The sequence below is a fragment of the Marmota marmota genome, unplaced genomic scaffold (genome assembly GCF_001458135.2).
Source record: "Marmota marmota marmota unplaced genomic scaffold, marMar, whole genome shotgun sequence".
Lineage (NCBI taxonomy): Eukaryota > Metazoa > Chordata > Mammalia > Rodentia > Sciuridae > Marmota > Marmota marmota.
In genome coordinates this window covers 13,582,245-13,601,988 of record NW_025999905.1, presented here as the reverse complement: position 1 = coordinate 13,601,988, position 19,744 = coordinate 13,582,245, and the positions used below count along the sequence as shown (strand labels likewise).

Below are 19,744 nucleotides of genomic sequence, written 5' to 3'. Positions count from 1 at the left end.
GGGTTTTTTTTTTTTTTTTTTTTTTTTTTTTTTTTTGTCTCCTTGGGGAAGCAAAACCTTAGAGTTTCCTGGTTTATTACTTTGCTGATATTACTCCCTGATGAGTTTTTTTATATGTAAATTTCTCAAAGAAAAATTGCAAAGAAAAAATTAAGAGGGACTCTTAAACATATGTGTTGTTGGCTGTGTGCCAGGTGACTTTATTGAATACTGTAAGTCAGTTTTTTATTGCTGTAATGAAATACCTGAGGAAAGCCCCATGGTAGATGGTAAGAATGCATACAGGAGCAAGAATCACATCTCAAAACTGGAGGCTAGAAAGAGACGGGTCCCCCAGTCTGTTTTGAACCCATACCCGCATCTCTGAAATGTCCCACCGCATAAGAATACCAGCATCTTGGGGAACAAGCCTATATCATATAAACCTTTTTTGGGGGGGATGGGGGGATACACTAAACTGTATCCAAACCATAGCAAGTACTTGTATATGTTGCTTAATCTTTATAATAACTACAGAACTGTTCTCTGCATTTGCAAGTGAAGAAACCTGGCCCTGGTTACTCAACTTTTGGGTGGAGCCATGATTAGAAGAAGGTAGTCTGACATTAAAATGCCATTTACTGTTCTCTGTTATTCTTATAATCTCCAAATCCAAAAATAATCACTTAATGTTTTGTGTAGCCTTGCAGTTGTACTTTTCATTGCATTCATTCCTGTGTTTGACCATGTTTTTTTTTAAATTTAATGAATATGTCCATTGTGTTCAAAATACTTGAGCTCTCTCTCTCTCTGCAGGCTCTGAGAACAGTGATGAACAAATGGAAGTTTTTGCCCACCTGGTGTTCTCATGGTTTAAATTTTGTGGGAGAGGTAGCTAATAACTGTATTGTATTTTAAAACTTATAAAATAGCAGGCAACAATAAGTAGAATGAAGTGAAACCTAGTTGGGAAAGGGTTAGAAAAATTGGCTGCTCTCAAGGTCCTGCTTCAGGAAGAATGGTCAAGGGGCAGGTCGCACTGAGGAGGAGGCATTTGAGCAGAGACCAGAAAAGACTCCCTTGCCCATCTATGGAGCAGGCAGAGGTTCTGAGGCAGACTGTGCTCCCTCCCCTCGTGCGTTTACAAGGGACTGTTGTTGTTGGAGGGCACGGAGCAGCTAGAGTGGAGAGGAATAGGGGCCCTTGGGAGCCATGATGGCAATGCAGGGTTTCACTGTTCAGGTTGATGGGAGAACCTGGGGGGATATAATACAGAAGTCTCCATTGCTAAAGGAAGTCCTGGGAAACAGACTGGTTAGGAGGGAGTTTAGGGACCTTTACTAATAGCCCAATACTGTGCTCAGTGGTGCCAACAGACCACTTGCCAACCTGGTGAAGAGCTGTGTTCTTCCTGTGATCCACGTATTTAGCAGCCTGCTTGCTGAGTTTTACATAATTATAAGCAAATTTGAAGAGTGGGATGAGGCCTTTTAAGTTATCATCATGAACTGAGACTTAAATTTTGTTGTTGTTGAAGTCACATTCATAAAACAGAAAATTAGCCATTTTGAAGTGAACCATTCAGTGACATTTAGTACATTCGTAATGGGTGTCCACCACCTCATATCTAGTTCCCAAACATTGTCATTACCCTTAAAGGAAGCCCTGTACCTTTTTAGAATAGCCTCTCTCCTCATTCCTCCTGCCCAGGCAGCCACTGATCTGCTTATGGTATCTATAGGTGTGCCTGTTGTGGATAGTTCACTTAAGTTGAATTGCATGATATGTGATCTTTTGTGCCTGGCTTCTGGTCCCTAGCATGTTTTCCCGGTTTGTCTGCATTGTAGCATGGACCAGTACTGCTTTCCTTTTTATGGCCCAATGGTATATATGTGCTATAATTTGCTTAACCATTCATCTGTGATGGACATTTGGGTCATTTCCACTTTTTTGGCTATTATGAACAGTGAGGCCGTGAACATGTGGGCTCATGTTTGAACACCTGTTTTCAGTTCTTTTGATTACATGGTTCAGAGTATAATTGCTGGGTGATGTGTTAATTCTGTGTTGTGACTTTTTGAGGAACCACTGAGCTGCAGAGCCTTTTTATAGTCCCATCTGCAATGTGCAAGTGTTCTAATTTCTATGCATCCTCACCCCCACTTCTCCTTTTGGATTAAAGCTATTATAGAATAGGTCAGTTAGTGTCTTGTTTCTTTTCTTTTTTGGGGGTGGGGTTTCCAGGGATTGAACCCAGGGGCACTCGACCACTGAGTCACATCCCAGCCCTATTTTGTATTTTATTTAGAGACAGGGTCTCCCTGAGTTGTTTAGTGCCTCATTGTTGCTGAAGCTGGCTTTGAAGTCGAGATCCTCCTGCCTCAGCCTCCCTAGCCTCTAGGATTACAGGTGTGCGCCACCGTGCCTGGCAGCGTTTCGTGTTCTGGATTTTCATTTCCCTGATGATGAATAGTGTTGAACAACATCTTTTCATGTACTCATTGGTCATTCCTTTATTTCCTTGGGAGAAAGGTCTGTTCATATCCCTCGCCTATTTCTTGACTTGGTTGCTTGTCTTTCTGTTTTTGAGTTTTAAGAGATCTTTGTATATTCTGGGTTAGTAGATCCTTAACAGAAATCTGATTTGCAAGTATTTCTCCCGTTACGTTGGTTGTCTTTTCACTTTCTTGGTAATATCTTTGATGCATAAAGTATTAGTTTGTTGAAGTCCAGTTTGTGTATTTTTCCTTTTCTGTTGCTGTGCTTTTTGATTGGTCTTAGATTTCCTAGTTGAGTAACTCCTAAATACTCTGTGCAGTGTGGGTGTTTAGTTATATTTTTTGTAGGGGCATTAATGAGGTTTGTGCCTTTGTGTAAGACTAGGCTGCTGTTTGCTCCTCTTGAGTGAGGGGAAGTGCATCAACTGAATGAAGTGATTCCATCACAACCTGATTATCCTTGGGTTCTGTGATTCTCTTAACTGCTAGTAGTAGTTTATGTACTCCATCACCCTGAGTTTAACCAGATTTTCCTGGCAATTTTGAAATCTCACTGTATGTACTTTTTTTTTTTTTTAGTGTTCTAATTTAGATATTTCTGTGACTTGGATAGGGTTTAAGTTTGGCAGTGTGAGCTCTTCCACACATGTGCGCCTCTTTCAGGCTATGACTGCTTATCCTCACGCACACTTCCACATGCCACCTTTCACCTTGCCTAGGCCCATTGCCTACACCATTTTCTTTGGACTTTCCAGCCTCTGAAGCTGAGCTTAATCCTTTGCTCTTTATCAAGCTAGCTGCCTCAGGTATTTTGTTGTAGTAACACAAGCTGACAAATACAGATGTATATGACCAATTTTCTTTTCTGAAAATTTGGGCCTGTTTATCCTCCTATCAGTTCTGTGTTGTGATGTTTGTCTTGTCACATCTTCCCCATGATTTAGCATGTTCTTTAAAAACTGAAACAAAATGTCATGTCATCAAAATGAGAATGATACCTATTTTAATTTACATTCCTTTCATTACTACTTTGGCTGAAGACTTAATTTTAAAACGTTTTTAACCCCTTCTGTGTTGCCTAATATTTGACTTTTCTTTGTTTTTCTGTTTCGTCCCTGTGACTCTTGGATGTGTTTCATTTGCATGAGTAATGTTAATAATTTGTTGTATTGGCAAGTCTTTGCCCCAAACTTTTTTTTTTTTCTCTATAAATTTTGTTTTAAATAAGAAGCTTTAAATTATTATGGGGCCAGAAACACACAGTTTCCCATCTTTTTATTTTTATTTTTTGGTACCAGGGATTGAACTCTGGGGCACTCAACCACTGAGCCACATCCCCAGCCCTATTTTGTGTTTTATTTAGAGACAGGTTCTCACTGAGTTGCTTGGCACCTGGCTTTTGCTGAGGCTGGCTTTGAACTCATGATCCTCCCGCCTCAGCCTCCAGAGCCTCTGGGATTACAGGTGTGTGCCACTGCACCCGGCTCATCTTGATATTCTTTATGTTGGTGGCTAAAGTCTTTCCCATTTGGAGGCCAGGTGCCTGTGCACCTTAATCATGCTGCTCTTTGTAGTTCGATGTCACTCTGTTTTGGTTTGCATCAGGAGAGAAGCAAAATTACCTGTTTTCTTCTCAGCTGATTTTGCCAGCATCATTCACTGGAAGCACATTTTCCTTCCCAGTGATGTGTGGTGTTTTCTTGATTGTGTTTTACTCATGGCTGGGATCCATTTCTGGGCGATCTGTATTGTTCAGCTGTCTCTGCATATTTATCTTTCTCAACTAAGGTTGAATTTAATGCACCCCCAGTCCCAAGAGTTTTGACACATACCTGCAGCTTTGTGATTACATCCCAGTCAATTCCATCACTCCTCAAAACTCCCCTTTGCCTCTTTATAGTCAGCCCTCCACCTCCCGCCCCAGGCAGCCACTGGTCTCTTTTCTGTTTGTGTAGTTTTTGCCTTTTGCAAAAAATCAGGTAGGTGGAATCATACAATATGTAGCTTTTTTTCACTTAGCATAATGTGTTTGAGATTTTTTTTTTTTATGTTGTGTATCAGTAACTCATTCTTTTTTTATTACTGAGAGGATTCTTTTGTATGGACAAAATTACTTCTGTTTATTTGTTCCCTAGTTGACTTGAATCTTTGCTTGGTTTTGGAATAAAATTGCTACATACAAGTTTTGCCTGCATATGTTTTCATTTCATGTACACAAATACCCAGGTGTGGGATTGTTGGCTCTATGGTAAGTGAATATTTAACTTTATAAGAAATTGATAAATTAGTTTTCAAAGTGGCCCTACTATTTTGCATTTCAGTCAGCAACATATGAGGGTTGGTTGCTCTTGTCAGCCCTTGGTATTGTCTTTTTAAAAAATCTTTAGAGATTTTAGTCCAGGGGCACTTTACCACTGATTCTACATCCCCAGTCCTTTTTATTTATGTATTTATTTTTTGAGACAGGGTCCCCCTAAGTTGCCTAGGGCCTCGCTAATATGCTGAGGTTGGCCTTGAACTTGGGATCCTCCTATCTCAGCCTCCCAAGTTGCTGGGATTACAGGCATGCACCTCCATGCCTGGCTTCTATATGGTCATGTTTTTTAAACCCTTCAAATAGTACATAGTATCTCATTGTAGTTTTAATTTGCATTTCCCTAATGACCAAGGGTGTTACACATCTTTCCATGTGCTTATCTGCCATACGCATGTCTTTGGTGAGGGATCTGTTCAGACCTTTTGTCTATTTTTTAAAATCTGGGATGTTTCCTTGTTACTGAGTTTTGAGAGTTCTTCCTGTATAATCTGAGTCCAGGCCCTTTATGAGATACATGATCGGCAGATATTGTCTCCCAATCTGTGACTTTCCTTTTAATTTTCTTAAAGAAGTTCTGCTGTAACAAGATTTTTAAAAATCTGCATTGCGTGTCTGATGTGAGTTTCTTTGCCTAACCCAATGTCACAGGGAGTCTTGCTGTTGTCCATGCTGGCCTTGAACCCCTGTGCTCAGGCGATTCCCCTGCCTTGGCCTCTTCAGAGCCTGGGACTTGCAGGTGTGTGCCACCAATGCCGACTCTGTAGTTTTAGGTTTTCATACTCGGGACTGTGACCCATTTCTGGGTTAGTTCTTGTAAATAATACATGGTAATGTATGTTTCTTATGGACCGTTCAATTTATTTGAAAAAGATTTAAAGAATTGACCGTGCTTTTGGTAGAAAATGACATAAAACCTCCCATGAGGCAGATCCATGGGGAGGCAGTGCTGCTTCTGTACATAGGTCCCTTACACAGATGCAGGACAGTACACCCTGCAAATTCTGCAGTCACAGCCATCAAGTGGCTCTCAAAACACTTAACAAAAATGCAGCCGTGTGTGTGTAGGTATGTGAATTTTTTTTTTTAACTTAGGCTTAAAATGGAGCTTGTTTCCAGGTGACATATATGTGTGCTTAATTTCCTGAAGCTTTATCACATCAGCCCTTGAATCAATTGACTATTTTTTTTTCTTTAGAAATTAATGGGTGATGAGTATGTTCCTCCTGGCTAAGAGGGTTGGAGGGTTTTTTGTTTTTTTTTCTAAATCCGGGAAGGAAGGATACATTTAGATACCATTAAGATATGGAAAAGCTTTAATTAAAAAATTATGCTTAATTTTACAGTATAAAATTTTAAATTAGCGATGCTTCACATTAATTTATTTTCAAAGGTAAATACTTGATGGAAAGCCAGCTGGCAGCTTGAGGCGTCTTTTTATAGTTTGTCAGCTTTTTATTGAATTTTAATTAAGACTTGGGCTGGCAGAGGCAGAGGTCAAAGTGAGAGGGAGACCTCCAACGCATTGCTTTGTTTTTTTCTTAGGAGCTGCCACACAAGCACCTAGTTGGCAAGGTGCAGCCAGCTACTGGGGGATTGGTTGTTATTACAACACCTTGTTTGGGATGGAGCAGTGCTGGGTTTCAGCCAAACACGGTTCTGCAAACAGCTCTGCCCTCTAGACTCTCAGGTGGCTTTTGGACTTTGAAGTCAGGATACCTGGGTTGAGGTGTGGTAATGCACATGCTCAAAGCTGACTCTGGACACCTGAGGCTTAGGTGAGAAGGCTGGATTCTCCAACCACACGTCCCTAATCAGCAGGCAGCATTAGAAGTGGGGCACAGTGATAATTGTTCTGTCCATTTAGAAGAGATTATTTTAAGGAGGGAACCACGCCTGATTTTTAAATTATCTTTTAAAATCTCTTTTATTGTAGAATTTTTAAAAAATACAATAAAAATAACATGACTTTTATTGTCTCAGCCATTTAAAATGTATGGCTCAGTACCATCCAGTATGTGTACATGGGTGTGTGAAGGAGGGTGAGGAGCTCTAGTACTTTTTCCATCTTGTGCAACTGAAATTCTGTATCCATTCAACACCTTTCTATATTCTGTTGCCAGGAATTACCCTCACTAGGTACCTCATGAGTGGAGTCATACAGAATTTGTCATTTTGTGGCTGGCTTATTTCAGTTAGCAAAAACCCCTCAAGGTTCATTCATATTGTGGCACCTGTCAGAATTTCCTTCCTTTTTATGGCTGAATAATATTCCATAGCATGTGTATGGCATATCTTGCTTATTTTCCCATTGATGGATCATTGGATAGCTTTTGGCTTTTGTGAATAATGCTGCGCTGAACAAGGCAATTTTTAATTTAACATTTTTCTTAATTGTCTTAACACTTTGGTGCCCACAAAAGTTAATGCCAGGTACTAGTAGTAGATTTACTAGTAATACTAGTTGAAATTCTGGCACTTTAGAATTTCTAGACAGCTCCATGGTATTCCATAATTCTGCTCTGTGCTTTCTCTTAATAGGTTTGAGATCCATCACAGAGATATTTGGTCCTTCCCACCCAAACTCAGATTCCTAGCTTTCCTGGGAACATTGAAGGTCAGGCACACTGGACCCCTGTTTCTGCCTGGTAGTGGTTAGCTAGAGTTCAGGAGTGGCTTCCCTCATGGGTGGGCACCATCTCATCTAATTTTACATTTGCCTGATGGCCCTCCAACCCACTGAATTGCAGCAGTGTCTGTTCTAGAGATGAGTTCTTGGGAAATTTATATGGCTACAGGTGAGATCTGCAGCCCTTTCCAGAAGAGGAGCTATGACCACCACTGTTGTGTGTAGATGTCCTAGCATTCTGGGTGAAAATTCTTGATTCCTCTTTTATAGGAATGTCACAGAGTGTACCTTTTGACCCAGTGCCTTTTCTAGGAAAATGCACCTTTTCTAGGTAAGAGACTACAAAGTCATACAGGTTAAATGCTTTCAGCAAGTATTTATTGATGGCCTATGCAGCCAGGCCTGGTACAGATGCTCAAGGATGCCATCCTCATGCCTCTGCCCTTGACAGGGAATTGACTCCTGGTCCCCACTTGACTTTTACTGATAGTCCCATGGTTAATTCCAGTAAGGATAGAGTGAACACACACCTAGAGTGTATATGAGAGTCAGGGATGGCATGAATGTGTCTGCAATTTTTATGAATCATGACAGAGCTTTCAGAAGGGAGTTTTCCGGATTTTGTTTGCTGACTAGATTGAGGTCATCCTAATTCTATGTGAATTCAACTTACATAAATAGCCACTGGTGGGAAATGTGTTACCTTTTCAGTTATTTGCTTTACTTTTCTTTTTGGTGAATGTTAGGATTGACGTTAACAAATGGAGCAGACACTTTAAAAAAGTCAGTTGCACCCTGTGTGGACCACACAGCTACCCCGTGGATCGCAGCCCAAGAGGATGACAGCTCGTGAGGTCAATGTATTGACCTGTTGAACTGGTCAGACATTAGAAGTGTGTCCCTTTTTTATTGGGTTCCTGTTTTACAAACCCTGTCCCCTTTGTTGTGTCTGTTAAATTAAACATTGTATTAAGGACATAGGGATATTTGATAGAGATTTTTGCTAAATCTTCAAACTTTAAGTTTGGCAGCAAATCAGAGTCCTTTGTACCCCAAGAATGCATTTTGCAACGTGTGTTCTTCCCCTTTGTTTCTAACAATTACAGCCCCCTGATGGCACCTCTGAAGCAGATATAGGAGGAAGATTGAGGAATGTGGGCCTCACACAGTGAGGGGCTTTACATGGTGATGCTGGGGCTGATGTACTGGCCCCTGGAAGCCGTTTGTTGTTCCTATCTCTGAGACTTTCTGTTCTCTGTGGATTTTCTTCCAATAAATCTGTTCATGGAGTGCCCCTCTTGTAGTCATTTGTGTTAAAATAAGCTGAGCCAGCAGAGCTTTTTGTACAAAATGGTGAGAGGTCAAAAAGAGACTGAGCACACTCCTGTAGTCCCAGCAGCTCAGGAGGCTGAGGCAGGAGGATCAGGGGAGTTCAAAGCGAGCCTCAGAAACTGTGAGGCACTATGCCAACTCAGTGAGACCCCGTCTCTAAACAAAATACAAAATAGGGCTGGGGATGTGGCTCAGTGGTCGAGTGTCCTGTCCCCACACCCCCTCCAAAAAAAGAGAGACTGACGTGGACATACCATCCCTGTCTCAGTACCACTTCAGGGGTAGAACTTGGTGTTGGGTGAACTATGTACGGCAGGCATGTTTACACTTTCGTAGGTGTTGTCTGTGTGTCTGTCACACAGGATTCTCTTGGAGTGTGAGTTCTGATAGCTAAACAACAACAGAAGGTGTCTGACAAGATAAGGGTGGGAAGCACTGATCATTGCATCATTGTACTTCCTGGTGAAAAGTTTTTATGAGATGATGGAAAAGTGCGTGTGTTAACTCCAACATCATTGGACTTGTAGAATCCAGTCTTTGGATTTATGTTCTCTGAAAACCAAATGTTAAATTTCTTTGAATTATTAATTTCTAGTAATTTTGAAACAAGCATTAAAATCGTGATGAAAATAAGTAGATTAGGAATTAGTAATTTCTCAACTGAACCTGACTGAATGTAAGGTCATTTCAACACACACACACACACACACACGCTCACACGCCCACACTCACACACAAATTCAGAGTATAAGTTAGTTTTGACTATACAACATTCTCTATGCTAGCATGCAGTAAAAGGGTGCTCTGTGGGACCCTGAGAACCTTGTAGTGACCCATGAGGGTAATTTATTGTCTTAATGATACTGACATTATTTACTCCTTTATATTATTATTCTTTTTTATTTGCAATGATTGTGCAAAAACAAAGGTGGAGAAAATTCCTGGCCTTTAGCAGGAGTCAAGGTGGTAGCAGCACACTGTGCTAGGAGTCATTGCATTAGTCATACATTCAATGTAAAAATAAAATGTCAGTTTCACGTGAGACTGTCTTAGTGGAGCAGTAAAAATGATTTTGTTAGATCTTGAACCTTGAGGGCATATCTTAATGTACTGCACCATGAAATGGGAAGTACCTGGAAAGCACCTTTGCATTTCCAGGGACAAGGATTGGTTACCTTGAGAAAAGGTTGTAGTAGGATAGGGATGCTGTGTTCCAGGGATAGAAAGCACTGCAAAGAAAACTTGAACTTCATTCTTTACTGATGGCGGCACATTGATGGTGTGATGGACACTGTTTTGAGTATATTGTGGATAGAGCTCATGGATAAGTACGTTAGAAATATTGGAAGTCGGGGGTTTTCATCATAGGGAAAGGTGACACTAACGTGGGATTAGGGGAGGCAAGGAAGAATCTTGTTCCACTTGATGTGAGTTCAAAGTGTCACTGTGTATTGTGGTGTAAGGCATTTAAAATACCTTTATTTCGTCCAATCAAAAAGCCTAGAAGCAATGTCTGAATATATAGACCATAACCAAACTGTTTCTCCTCCGTTACCCCTAGAAACAGATCACCTGTGAGCCCAAAATGAGTGAGGATTTCTTCCCACCGGTCAGCCAGCAGTTGTGTTCTTAAATTTAATTCAGTTCCGACTCTCTTTCCTGGAGATTAGCCAGACCCCACAGGTTGAGCCCCCATTTCCAATGTTAGTTGAGAGTGTGGGCCTTCACAACTTCTGACCACTGGGCTACCAGTTGGGGTTCCCCTACCCCTGTCCTTGGGTTTGATTTGCTAGAGCTCTTCATAGGACTCAGGGAAATACCTTCTATGGTAACTGGTTTATTACTGGGTATTTTAAAGGGCACAAAGGAATAACCGGATGAAGAGATACTTGGGGTGAAGGGTCTGCAGCATGGGAGCCTCCCTTTCTGAGTAGTTGGGGAGCACCACCCTCCCTGCACATGGACGAGCCCTGGCTCACCTTCCTGTAAGTCGTGAGCTCAGCTATCCAGAGCCCTCTGAACCCTTCTCATTTGAAGTTTTCATGTAGGCTTCATTGCATAATTTGGAAGGAGGGCAGTTGGGTGGGATGAATATGAAGCAAGATTAGCCCTGGGTAGATGATTGCTGGGGAGTCATCATGTGTGTTCATTATGTTACTCCACTGACTTTTGAAATATATTTGGAAGCCCTTATGATTACACTTTTTAAAAATACTAGTTAAGTAGGATAACTTGACAGTTTGTGCATCTCAATGTGATTGCACTGAGAAGTATGCCTCACTTCGGGAGAATCCTTGCCAAAAATATTTAACCTGAATCTCATCTAAGGAAACAGTCACAGAAGCTCAGGATGCATGCCAGTCCCCCAGGCAGTTGTCCTAGGTTATCCAAAAAGGGTCAGTGTTGGGGAAAAACAAAAAAGTCATATAAAACAAATAGTATACACGAGCCTTGCTTGAGAGGATTTCCCCCACCCCCACGCGCACACACACACACACACACACACACACACAAGTCTTAAAATTTTGGGGGGGACAGTGCCAGACATTAAAATTAAATAATTATAGCAAATTATATTACTGAATTAATGTCAATCATTTTAGGTTTGGTTGTGGTTTTGTGGTTATCCAGGAGGATGTTCTTATCCTGGAGAGATGTACATTGAAGTATTTTATAGCAAATTAGTATGTCTATAAATTGCTTTCTTGGGTGGGTGTACATGGATTCGGTTGGCTTCTATTAAACTGCTGTTTTCTGAGGGCGAAAACATCAGCAGATGCCTATAATTCAATCTAACGTTTATTAAAAGAGAAAGAAAGCAAAGGTGAAGACAAATGGTGTTATCAGGTGAGGAATCTACAGGTGATTTCTGATTTTTTTTTCCACTTTTCTGTTGTTTGAACTTTTTAAGGGTTGAGAGAAAAAATTGGTAATATACAAAAATGAATTCCCAGCTAATACATATTTGTTAGATCAAATGTGCTGACAACATTCTCTCTGGGAATAATTGCCCCTAATGGCATTTAAATTCTCTTGGAATTAATTCCACGACTGCTTAAATTAGTTTTGAGTATAAAAGAGGGGGAAAGCTACTTGTTTCATTATATGAACTTTCATATCTCAGAGTCAACACATAACAACAGAGAAATAAAAACCCCATAGGTAGAAATATTTAAGAAAAGAAGAGCTTAATGGCACTCGATGGAGTTTTTTTTTTTATATGAATGATATTTAAGGACAAATCCATTGTCAGAGGAAAAAGAGGTCATTGGTTGGTTTCCAGAAACTGATGCCTATTTTTCCTCCCTCCCTCCTTCTTTCATCTAGGTTTATCCTTAATATTCCTGTAAAATAGGGTGTGTATCTAGAATTGGAAAAAATTTTACTCTTCCCCCAACACCTTTTGCTATAAGGTCTTGTCTTAAGCATCTTTTGCCCAGGGTTCCTGGGGTCTCCTGGGCAACTGTGGCAGCGTGATGAAATCATGAGATGGTAATTCCTGCTCTGCTTTAGAGAGTTTGCCTAAATGATTACAACAGCCTCCGTTTTATCCTTCTTCTCTTTTTGAATCCAAAACAGATCCCTAAAGAAGTGGCTGACATCTTTAACGCCCCCAGTGATGATGAAGAGTTCGTTGGTTTCCGAGATGATGTTCCCATGGAAACTCTGTCATCGGAGGAGAGCTATGATAGTTTTGACTCTCTGGAGCCTGGGAAGCAGGTAGGGATTCTAGTCGGCAGGGCAGGTGTGTTCCTCTGGAAGCCGGGATCTTGGTTTGGATGCTCTTTTATTCCAGTGTTCTGAGCTTGGTGATAGGAGTTAGTAGATGAATGCTGTATTTTAGAGGACTGTGCCTTTCATGCTCAAGACACTGGTGGGAGCACTTTGCTCACATGTTGGTATTTTATTCCTATGTACTCTACCTATCTCTCTCCACGCACACGCACACACACTTTTTTTTTTTTAATAAAGGGACCTCACATGAGCAAATCCATTTCCTTTGCTACCTCTGGGCTGTTACCTGTGGTGAGGCTGCATTCAGAGTCCTCCCACGTGGCTGGCAGGGGACAGCCAGCCCTGCCAGTGCAACGAGGCGCGTGGAATGTGCGGTTAGTATGAGACAATTGCCTCACTCTGGTCCTGCAGCGAGATTCTATCAGCACCTCCTGCCTGAAACTGCTGGGGAGAGTCTTATGCCTTCTTTAATTACTTTGCTCTGTAGCAAACACAAGTTACAGTCCTCTGAGAGTGAGATTCCTGGAGGTTTATATTGTGCCTTAACAACAGAATGGACAATCAAAATCTCTAGCCTTCAGTGGCATTTTCTTCTGAGTTCATCATGACACAAAATTCTTCCTTCTCCACCGTGGCCTCTTCTAAATGGCTGTAAATTCAACCCACCTTGCTTCAGCTGGGTACCTCCAGGAAGGGAAGCAGCCAGTGCTACCTGCAAGAGAGTCTGCTTTCCGACTTGGGTGACTGTGTGTGTTCTGGCCTCAGTGGGAGCTGTGCTGTCTGGGGTCAACGGGCCTTTCTGGTCACTGTGATCCTTGTCTTATTTGATGTCACTATAACATTTGATCCCTCCAGCTGCCTCCTTCCACTCCTGGGTCTCTTCATCTGTTATACCATTCACTTTTTGTTGTCATTTCTTCTTTGTCCCTAAACGTGGGTTCTCTTAAGAATTCGTCCTCAGACATTTTCACCCCTCTTGATCCTAGCAATGGGCAGTCCTACTTGCAACTGTCACCATGTTCTTCAAATGCAGTGTGGCTTCTCTCTCCAGCCCCAGGTGGACAGCCAGTTGGACTGCTCTTGGTTGTTCAAGGGACAGCTGAAACTCAAAATTTTCCCTCCTCTGCTTGTCTGTCTGGCTTCCCCATTTGCCCATCTTTATCTGCATCTGTTGTTCTTGACACCCTTCCCCCCTCGCCCCTCCCCACCTGCTCCCATCCAGGAGTTAATTTAGAAACTTCTGCCGTGTTCTCATATCGTCCCTTCCCTTCTCTTCCCTCTGTAGCTGTGCTAGCCCCCATGGCCCCCACCCCAGTGACCCTACTGGGATCCCTTATGGACTGAGCTATGGTCTCATCTCCTCTCTAGTCTCTCTCTGAGAATGGTCAGGTAGTGAGGGAGAGCAGAGCCTGTTGGATTCACCTTAAGGGGTGTTCTGAGCAGCACAGGACATGTGTGAAGTGCCTAGTGCAGAGCCTGGCACACCCTGGGCATTGAGAAACACAGGAGCTGCTTCTGCTGCGGTGACTGGTACTTACACAGTCACTTCTCTCCTTCCTGGACCCCTGGTCTGACCCCAGCCAGGTCTCAGAGGTTGGCCTGTGACAGTGTGCCATGTGGTTTCTTACTACTGCATTGACTCTAAAGCTTCACTGGGCAGTTGTAGGTGCTGTCACTGTCCCTTGCTCAAGGATCCACTCCTGGGAAGCAACGAGCTGTGATGTTCCTGATACAGGGCCACCACTTCACAGTCTCTTAACTGCCCTGGTGCTCTTCCACCTGCTGGGATACACGGCTCAGAAACTGGGTTGATTGCCCTTTGTTCCCACTGACCCCTCTCTTCATCCTTCCTCTGATCCTGGCTCTGGTCCAGCTCGAATGCTGCTCCTTCCATGAGGTCTCACTGGACTTTCTTCCTGATGTTGCCACGTTGTGTGTGTCTCCACTGGCACATTCACCATGGTTACTTGACCTGTTTGGCTCTGCTGTAGATTATAAGCTCCTGGAAGGAGGAGACCTCCTACTGGGAGGGTGCTTTCTATCTTCCCTGGCTCTGACCTTTTGTTCTTGTGTTGTCCCTTTGCTCTTGTTTAAGCACCCAGCACCCCAACTGATGATACAGAATGAGGGCCCCTGGGTGTTCTGGGTACTGGAAATGGTTGCCCATCTGACTGGTTCAGCAGGCCGTTGCTCTCTAGTCTGTTTTCATGTCACATGGGCTTCAAAATAAAAGATGTAGCTGCCTGTGTAACTCCTTCCAGTCTGCCACTTGCTTACCATCTTGATCATGGTGAATGGAGGTGCCCGAGTATTGCTTTTGAAGCATACTGAACAGGTTCCAGAGAGCAGGGGGCTGTGAGAGATGGAAAGCAGAGAGGCTGTGTGGAGTGGAGATGAGCTCCAAACAAACCCACGTAAAAAACCATTTTCACACCCTTTGGAGTTAGCAAAATAAAAGCTTAGGCCTCAATTTAGGACCATGGCTAAGTTTTTCTCCATCAGGACTGACCACCAAAGGTGGGATTTCTCCCAGGCTGTCCACTGCCCTGCAAGTCCTGCACAAAGGATAGGAAAAGCTAGAGGGAGCGCAGGTTGGAACTCACTGCTCCCAGCCCTGACCTGTTCCCTGCAGGCTCTGGGTAGGAACTTTGGATATTTAATGAAATTTACACACGGACCCCATTTCCCTGAAACAGCCTGCAGGGGCTGGCTTGGGGCTCTGTGAGCCAGATGTCTCTAGCCCTCAGGTGCATGATGGGTTTCCTCAGTAGCCAGCTGTGTTCTACTCATTCTTTCTTAATGAGGAGCCCTGATCCGAGGCTTGCTACACCCCACACACTTGAGATACATTTAACCAGCCAAGGGAAGCTGCTTGAACTTGTGCACTACATGTATAGCCTACTCTGGTCTCTCTTGAACACAATTTGAATTTCACTTTAAAGAAACTTCCCTTTTGTGTGTGTATTTGTTTTTCAAGCAGCTGCACCACAGCTATCATCAAAGGAAGAAAGTAATTTAGCTCTGAGCAAACTCACTCCAATTATCCATAATAATTCATAGGAGACATTTTTAAGCTGACAGAATGCTGGATGTAGGCATTTCTTTTCTATCCCCCCTATAAGTTTTTCCACTCATCTATTATATCTGTTTTTTTCCCCCAAAGATATCAGAGCTTGAAGAAGGATATAATTAAAGTCAGGGAAAGGCGGGGGAGCTAAAGAGTCTCAATCAAATGGGGTGTTGTGAGGGGTTGTGGATATGTTGGGGATGGGAGGATGAGGCATCAGGAAACTGGGGACCCAGACTCACCCTGATGGAATATTGCAGGCTTGCAGATGGCTGCCCTTGGGGGTCTCCCTTTGAGCCTGTAGTTCTTTCTTTTTTATTTCATTTTTTCGAACCCACTTTCTTAAGAGCTGGTCCCTTCTTTGTGGTATTTCAGAAGGAGGAAAATTCACTATTGGAAAACATCTTTGTGTTTTAAGAACCAGTCAAGACAATCAGTCTTTCCCTCTGCTTAACTTGCTACCACGGTGGTTGCTCACCCCACCTCTGGGGGGTGAGGAGGATTGTGGCTTTCCTCCAGTCCCCCAAAGTCATTGGTAATGGAGCAAGTCCAGCCCCTGTGGCAGTGGGTGGAGGGGTGTGAGGGTCCTCAGTTCTTTCCTACAGAGAAACTTGCTGTGAAAGGGAGCCAGGCTCACCCACTTGGAGGGGACCCCGGCTCTGGATGGCTGTTAGGGAAAAATGGCATGTGGGAGGAAGCCAGGTTTTCTCCTCGTCTCTCCTCTCCCTGTGTTTGCAGTTCTGTGTGAAAGCAGACATTTCTGGTTGCCAGCTTTGGCAGGAGAAGCTGAATTCTATCAGTACTCACCAGTCATGCCAGAAGTGACTAAGGCAACAACCATTCTGATTTTTTGAAATTGCCTAATTTGTAGGTCTTTATTTCTGTAAGCCTTAGAAAATGTGTGTGTGCACATGCGTGTGGGGGTGGTGGGAGTGGGGGTGGAAAATTGTTATTATATAAAATGTGCCATCTTAACCATTTTAAGCTCACAGTTCAGTAACATTAAGTACCTTCACTGTGTTGGGTGGCTGTCACCGCCATCCATCTCCAGCAAAGACTCACATCCCTCCAACCAATGATTCCCTGTCCTCCCCGCCCCCATCACACATCTATTGTGCTTCCTGTCTCTCTGATGTATGTGTTTTTAATTTAGCAGGATGTTCGTTTCCATTCCAAATACTTCACAGAAGAGCTAAGAAGAATTTTTATAGAGGACACTGACTCAGAGAATGAAGACTTCGAAGGATTTACGCAGAATGATCTGAACGTAAACAGTAACCCAGAAGTAATGGTAATGATTATCAACACAAAGGATTGTGGGCAGAACAGTAACCCAGAAGTAATGGTAATGATTATCAACACAAAGGATTGTGGCCAGTAAAAGTTTTAGTCCTGTTTCTGAATTATAGCTTTAAATTTGTAAGTAGTCACTTCGCAAATGAAGAGATTTCATTTTCTTCTTATATTTGTCTCATAAGTCAATTAACATAATACAAGAATTGCTGCTGTAAGGCTAATCTCCTGTCCACTGGTCTGTTCCTTTCTTAGAAAAATCCATTTGTCTTCCCCTTGGGATTCTGGGGATGTGTCCCAGGTATCCTTTATTATCCTTACCAGTTTATCTCAGATTTTTTGAGCTGCTTTTATCTTTTCAGTCTGTGTTGGGTAACAGTTTCCTTCCGGCCCTTTCTGGTTGTATGTGAAGTGACATTCTTAGATTTGAAATGCAGCCGTGGTGTAGATTGGGATTTCCCTGTGCATGTTGATTTCAGGAATCCAGCATGGTTTTGAACCTTAAAGGTGATCCTTGTTCCTCCTGGACTCCTGGGGAAATCTCTCAGCCCTTCACCTTTAAAATTTCTTCCTTTTACTCTGCATATTGTGTTTAGTTTTCTGCCAAGTAATGTTTGAATTCTAAGATAACATTGAAACCCAACCTTTGGACTTTTTTTTCTGTAAGTATTTTTATTTGGGAATAATTTCATTTATAAAATTTAAAAGCTAGTACAGAGAGTCCCTATATGTATTTGACCTAGTTTCCCTATATATAATCATGATATAGTTGTCAAAACTGAGAAATTAATGTGTTATTAAGTAAATTCTAGACTTTATTGAAATTTTACCAGTTTTTCTGGTAAAGTCCTCTTTCTATATCTTGAGTTCCAATCCAAAAATACATTACATTTATTTACCCTTCCATTTTTTAAAAACAATTCAAGTTGAATTTATGTTATTAACTGACACATTAAAAACATGACAATTGTATGGATTTTTTTTTTTAAGTGCAAAAATGTTTTCTATCAACTGAAAAACAGCATAGGTTAATCCAGAAAGTAAACAAACATTTCCTCCTTTGTGATCAAGGTGAAGATAGTTTAAGCCTATTCCTTTGGTGGGTCCTAAAGAACAACTTTTGGCACAGAACCAATGTGGAAGTATAAATAAGCTGTGACTGCCAGGTTGGCTTTGTCCCTCACCGTCCATGGGGAGAGCTGAGGCCATGAAACGCCCTGATGGTAGGCGGCCTCGTTAGGTGGTGGCTTTTTCCTGTGAATAGCAACACGGAGCCAACCTGGAGGCCCAGCTCTCCTCTGGCTTTCTTTACAGAAGCTGGCTGTGTGTCAGTTTGTGGGTTTTGGCTAGCAGGTCCCCAGTTTCTTGCCAGTAAGACACTACAATTCTCGCAAACCTTAATGGGTATCTTCTGTTCTTGAGCTAAGTGATGTCTAGTCAGTTGAAGAATTTGTATTTCTTATAGTGAGGAAAAGTGGATTATCCCAAGTCTTTTCCCCACTTAGACTATACACATTTCGGGTATTAGTTGGGAGTATCATGTAGAGTAGATTATAACTCATAAGGTCTACCTGCAAATTTTATTTTCAAATTTTGGTGAGAAATTTTGATGTTATTAGTTTTTTTTTTTTTTTTTTGCTATGACAAAATACCTGGGATAATCAATGTATACGGAGAAATGGGTTGTTTTGATTCACGATTTTGAGGTTTCCAGCCCATGATTGGTTAGTCCTGTGACCTTGAGCCTGTGGTAAAGAATCACATCACAGTGGGAATGCATGTTAGAGCAAAAATACTTACCTCATGGTCGGGAAGCCAAAAGAGCCAGGAAGAGACTTGGGTCCTTTACCAGCACGGTCTCCTCCCCCATGATCTAAAGACCTCTCACTAAGCACCTTCTAAAGGCTCCATGACCTCCCAGTGTTCTCACCCTGGGGACCAAGCCTTCACATGTGAACCTTTGGGGGGATCCAGCCTCCCAGCCCAGCCTCCTGCCTGTGCTCATGAGAACTGGCCAGACTATCCCTTCTGATAGGTCCTGCCACAGTCTCGGTTTCTAGTGGTCTGCAGGCCAGGTGCAGAACAATCACAGCCACGGTGCCGACCTTTGCTCTTGTCCTTGGGCCTGTTTCTGTGCTTGTGTTGACTGTGCGCTTTCCTCACCTGGTTCTCTATTGTGTTTCTCCACATCCTTAGTCAAGAGAGGCAGAGCAGATGATGAGTGTGAGAGAAATAGAGCAGGTCCCAAGTTCTCCCTGAATTCTGAAGCTACTAGCATGGAAAGTTTAGGATACTTAAAAAAATAAAAAATAGATCAGTCAACATGGTGCAATCTTAGTTCTCTACTGGTGTGGTGTGGATGAGTGGATGGGTACACTAGAGTTGGAAGTTTTCTGCATATTTTTTCTTCCTTTCTCATTTCTATCTTGAGTCCACCTAGAATTTTAAGAGTCCCTGGGAGGAGGCAGAGTCACTGGATTGGGTCCTGGTCCATCCTGTTGCCTCTTTGTTCATGGTGGCCTATCTTCAGCATTCACTGCCAGCCATTCCCAGGCTGTTTTATCACGTGTGGCCCAGAAAGGATGCCTAAATGATGTCCTTGGTCTCTAGTATTTAACCCCCTCCACCATTGCTCAGAGTCCCTGTTACATCTCGGAGGTCTCCCAACTATCACCTGTGATGTTACCGCCTCTCACTTGCAAGACCAAGTGAGCTTGTAACACTGAGGACCTATACTTCATGGGGTTTGAAAATTTGGGGTGAGAGTTTTCTGGAGCCCACTGAACAAGAGCTGTGCATAAGCCTGTAGAGCTGTCAGACTTGATGTCACCCTGTGGTTCTGAAGTTTCTAGGGAGGAGAGGGAGCTCCCTTGATGGAGAGCCCTGTCTGCCCTGAG

The 19,744-nt window shown here is 42.6% G+C and overlaps 1 protein-coding gene across 4 annotated transcripts in view; it reads left to right on the top strand.

Annotated features, from left to right (window-relative positions):
- Cdca7l (cell division cycle associated 7 like) overlaps window positions 1-19,744 on the top strand; it is a 42,703-nt gene that overhangs the window by 15,850 nt on the left and 7,109 nt on the right. The window contains exons 2-3 of one of the 4 annotated variants that reach the window (XM_015498137.2): window positions 12,332-12,472; window positions 16,711-16,845. In XM_015498137.2, the coding sequence (XP_015353623.1) occupies window positions 12,332-12,472; window positions 16,711-16,845 (276 nt within the window). Of the gene's footprint in view, window positions 1-12,331; window positions 12,473-16,707; window positions 16,900-19,744 lie in introns of all 4 variants that reach the window. The other 3 variants (XM_048799705.1, XM_015498136.2, XM_048799704.1) reach the window with 3 other exon arrangements.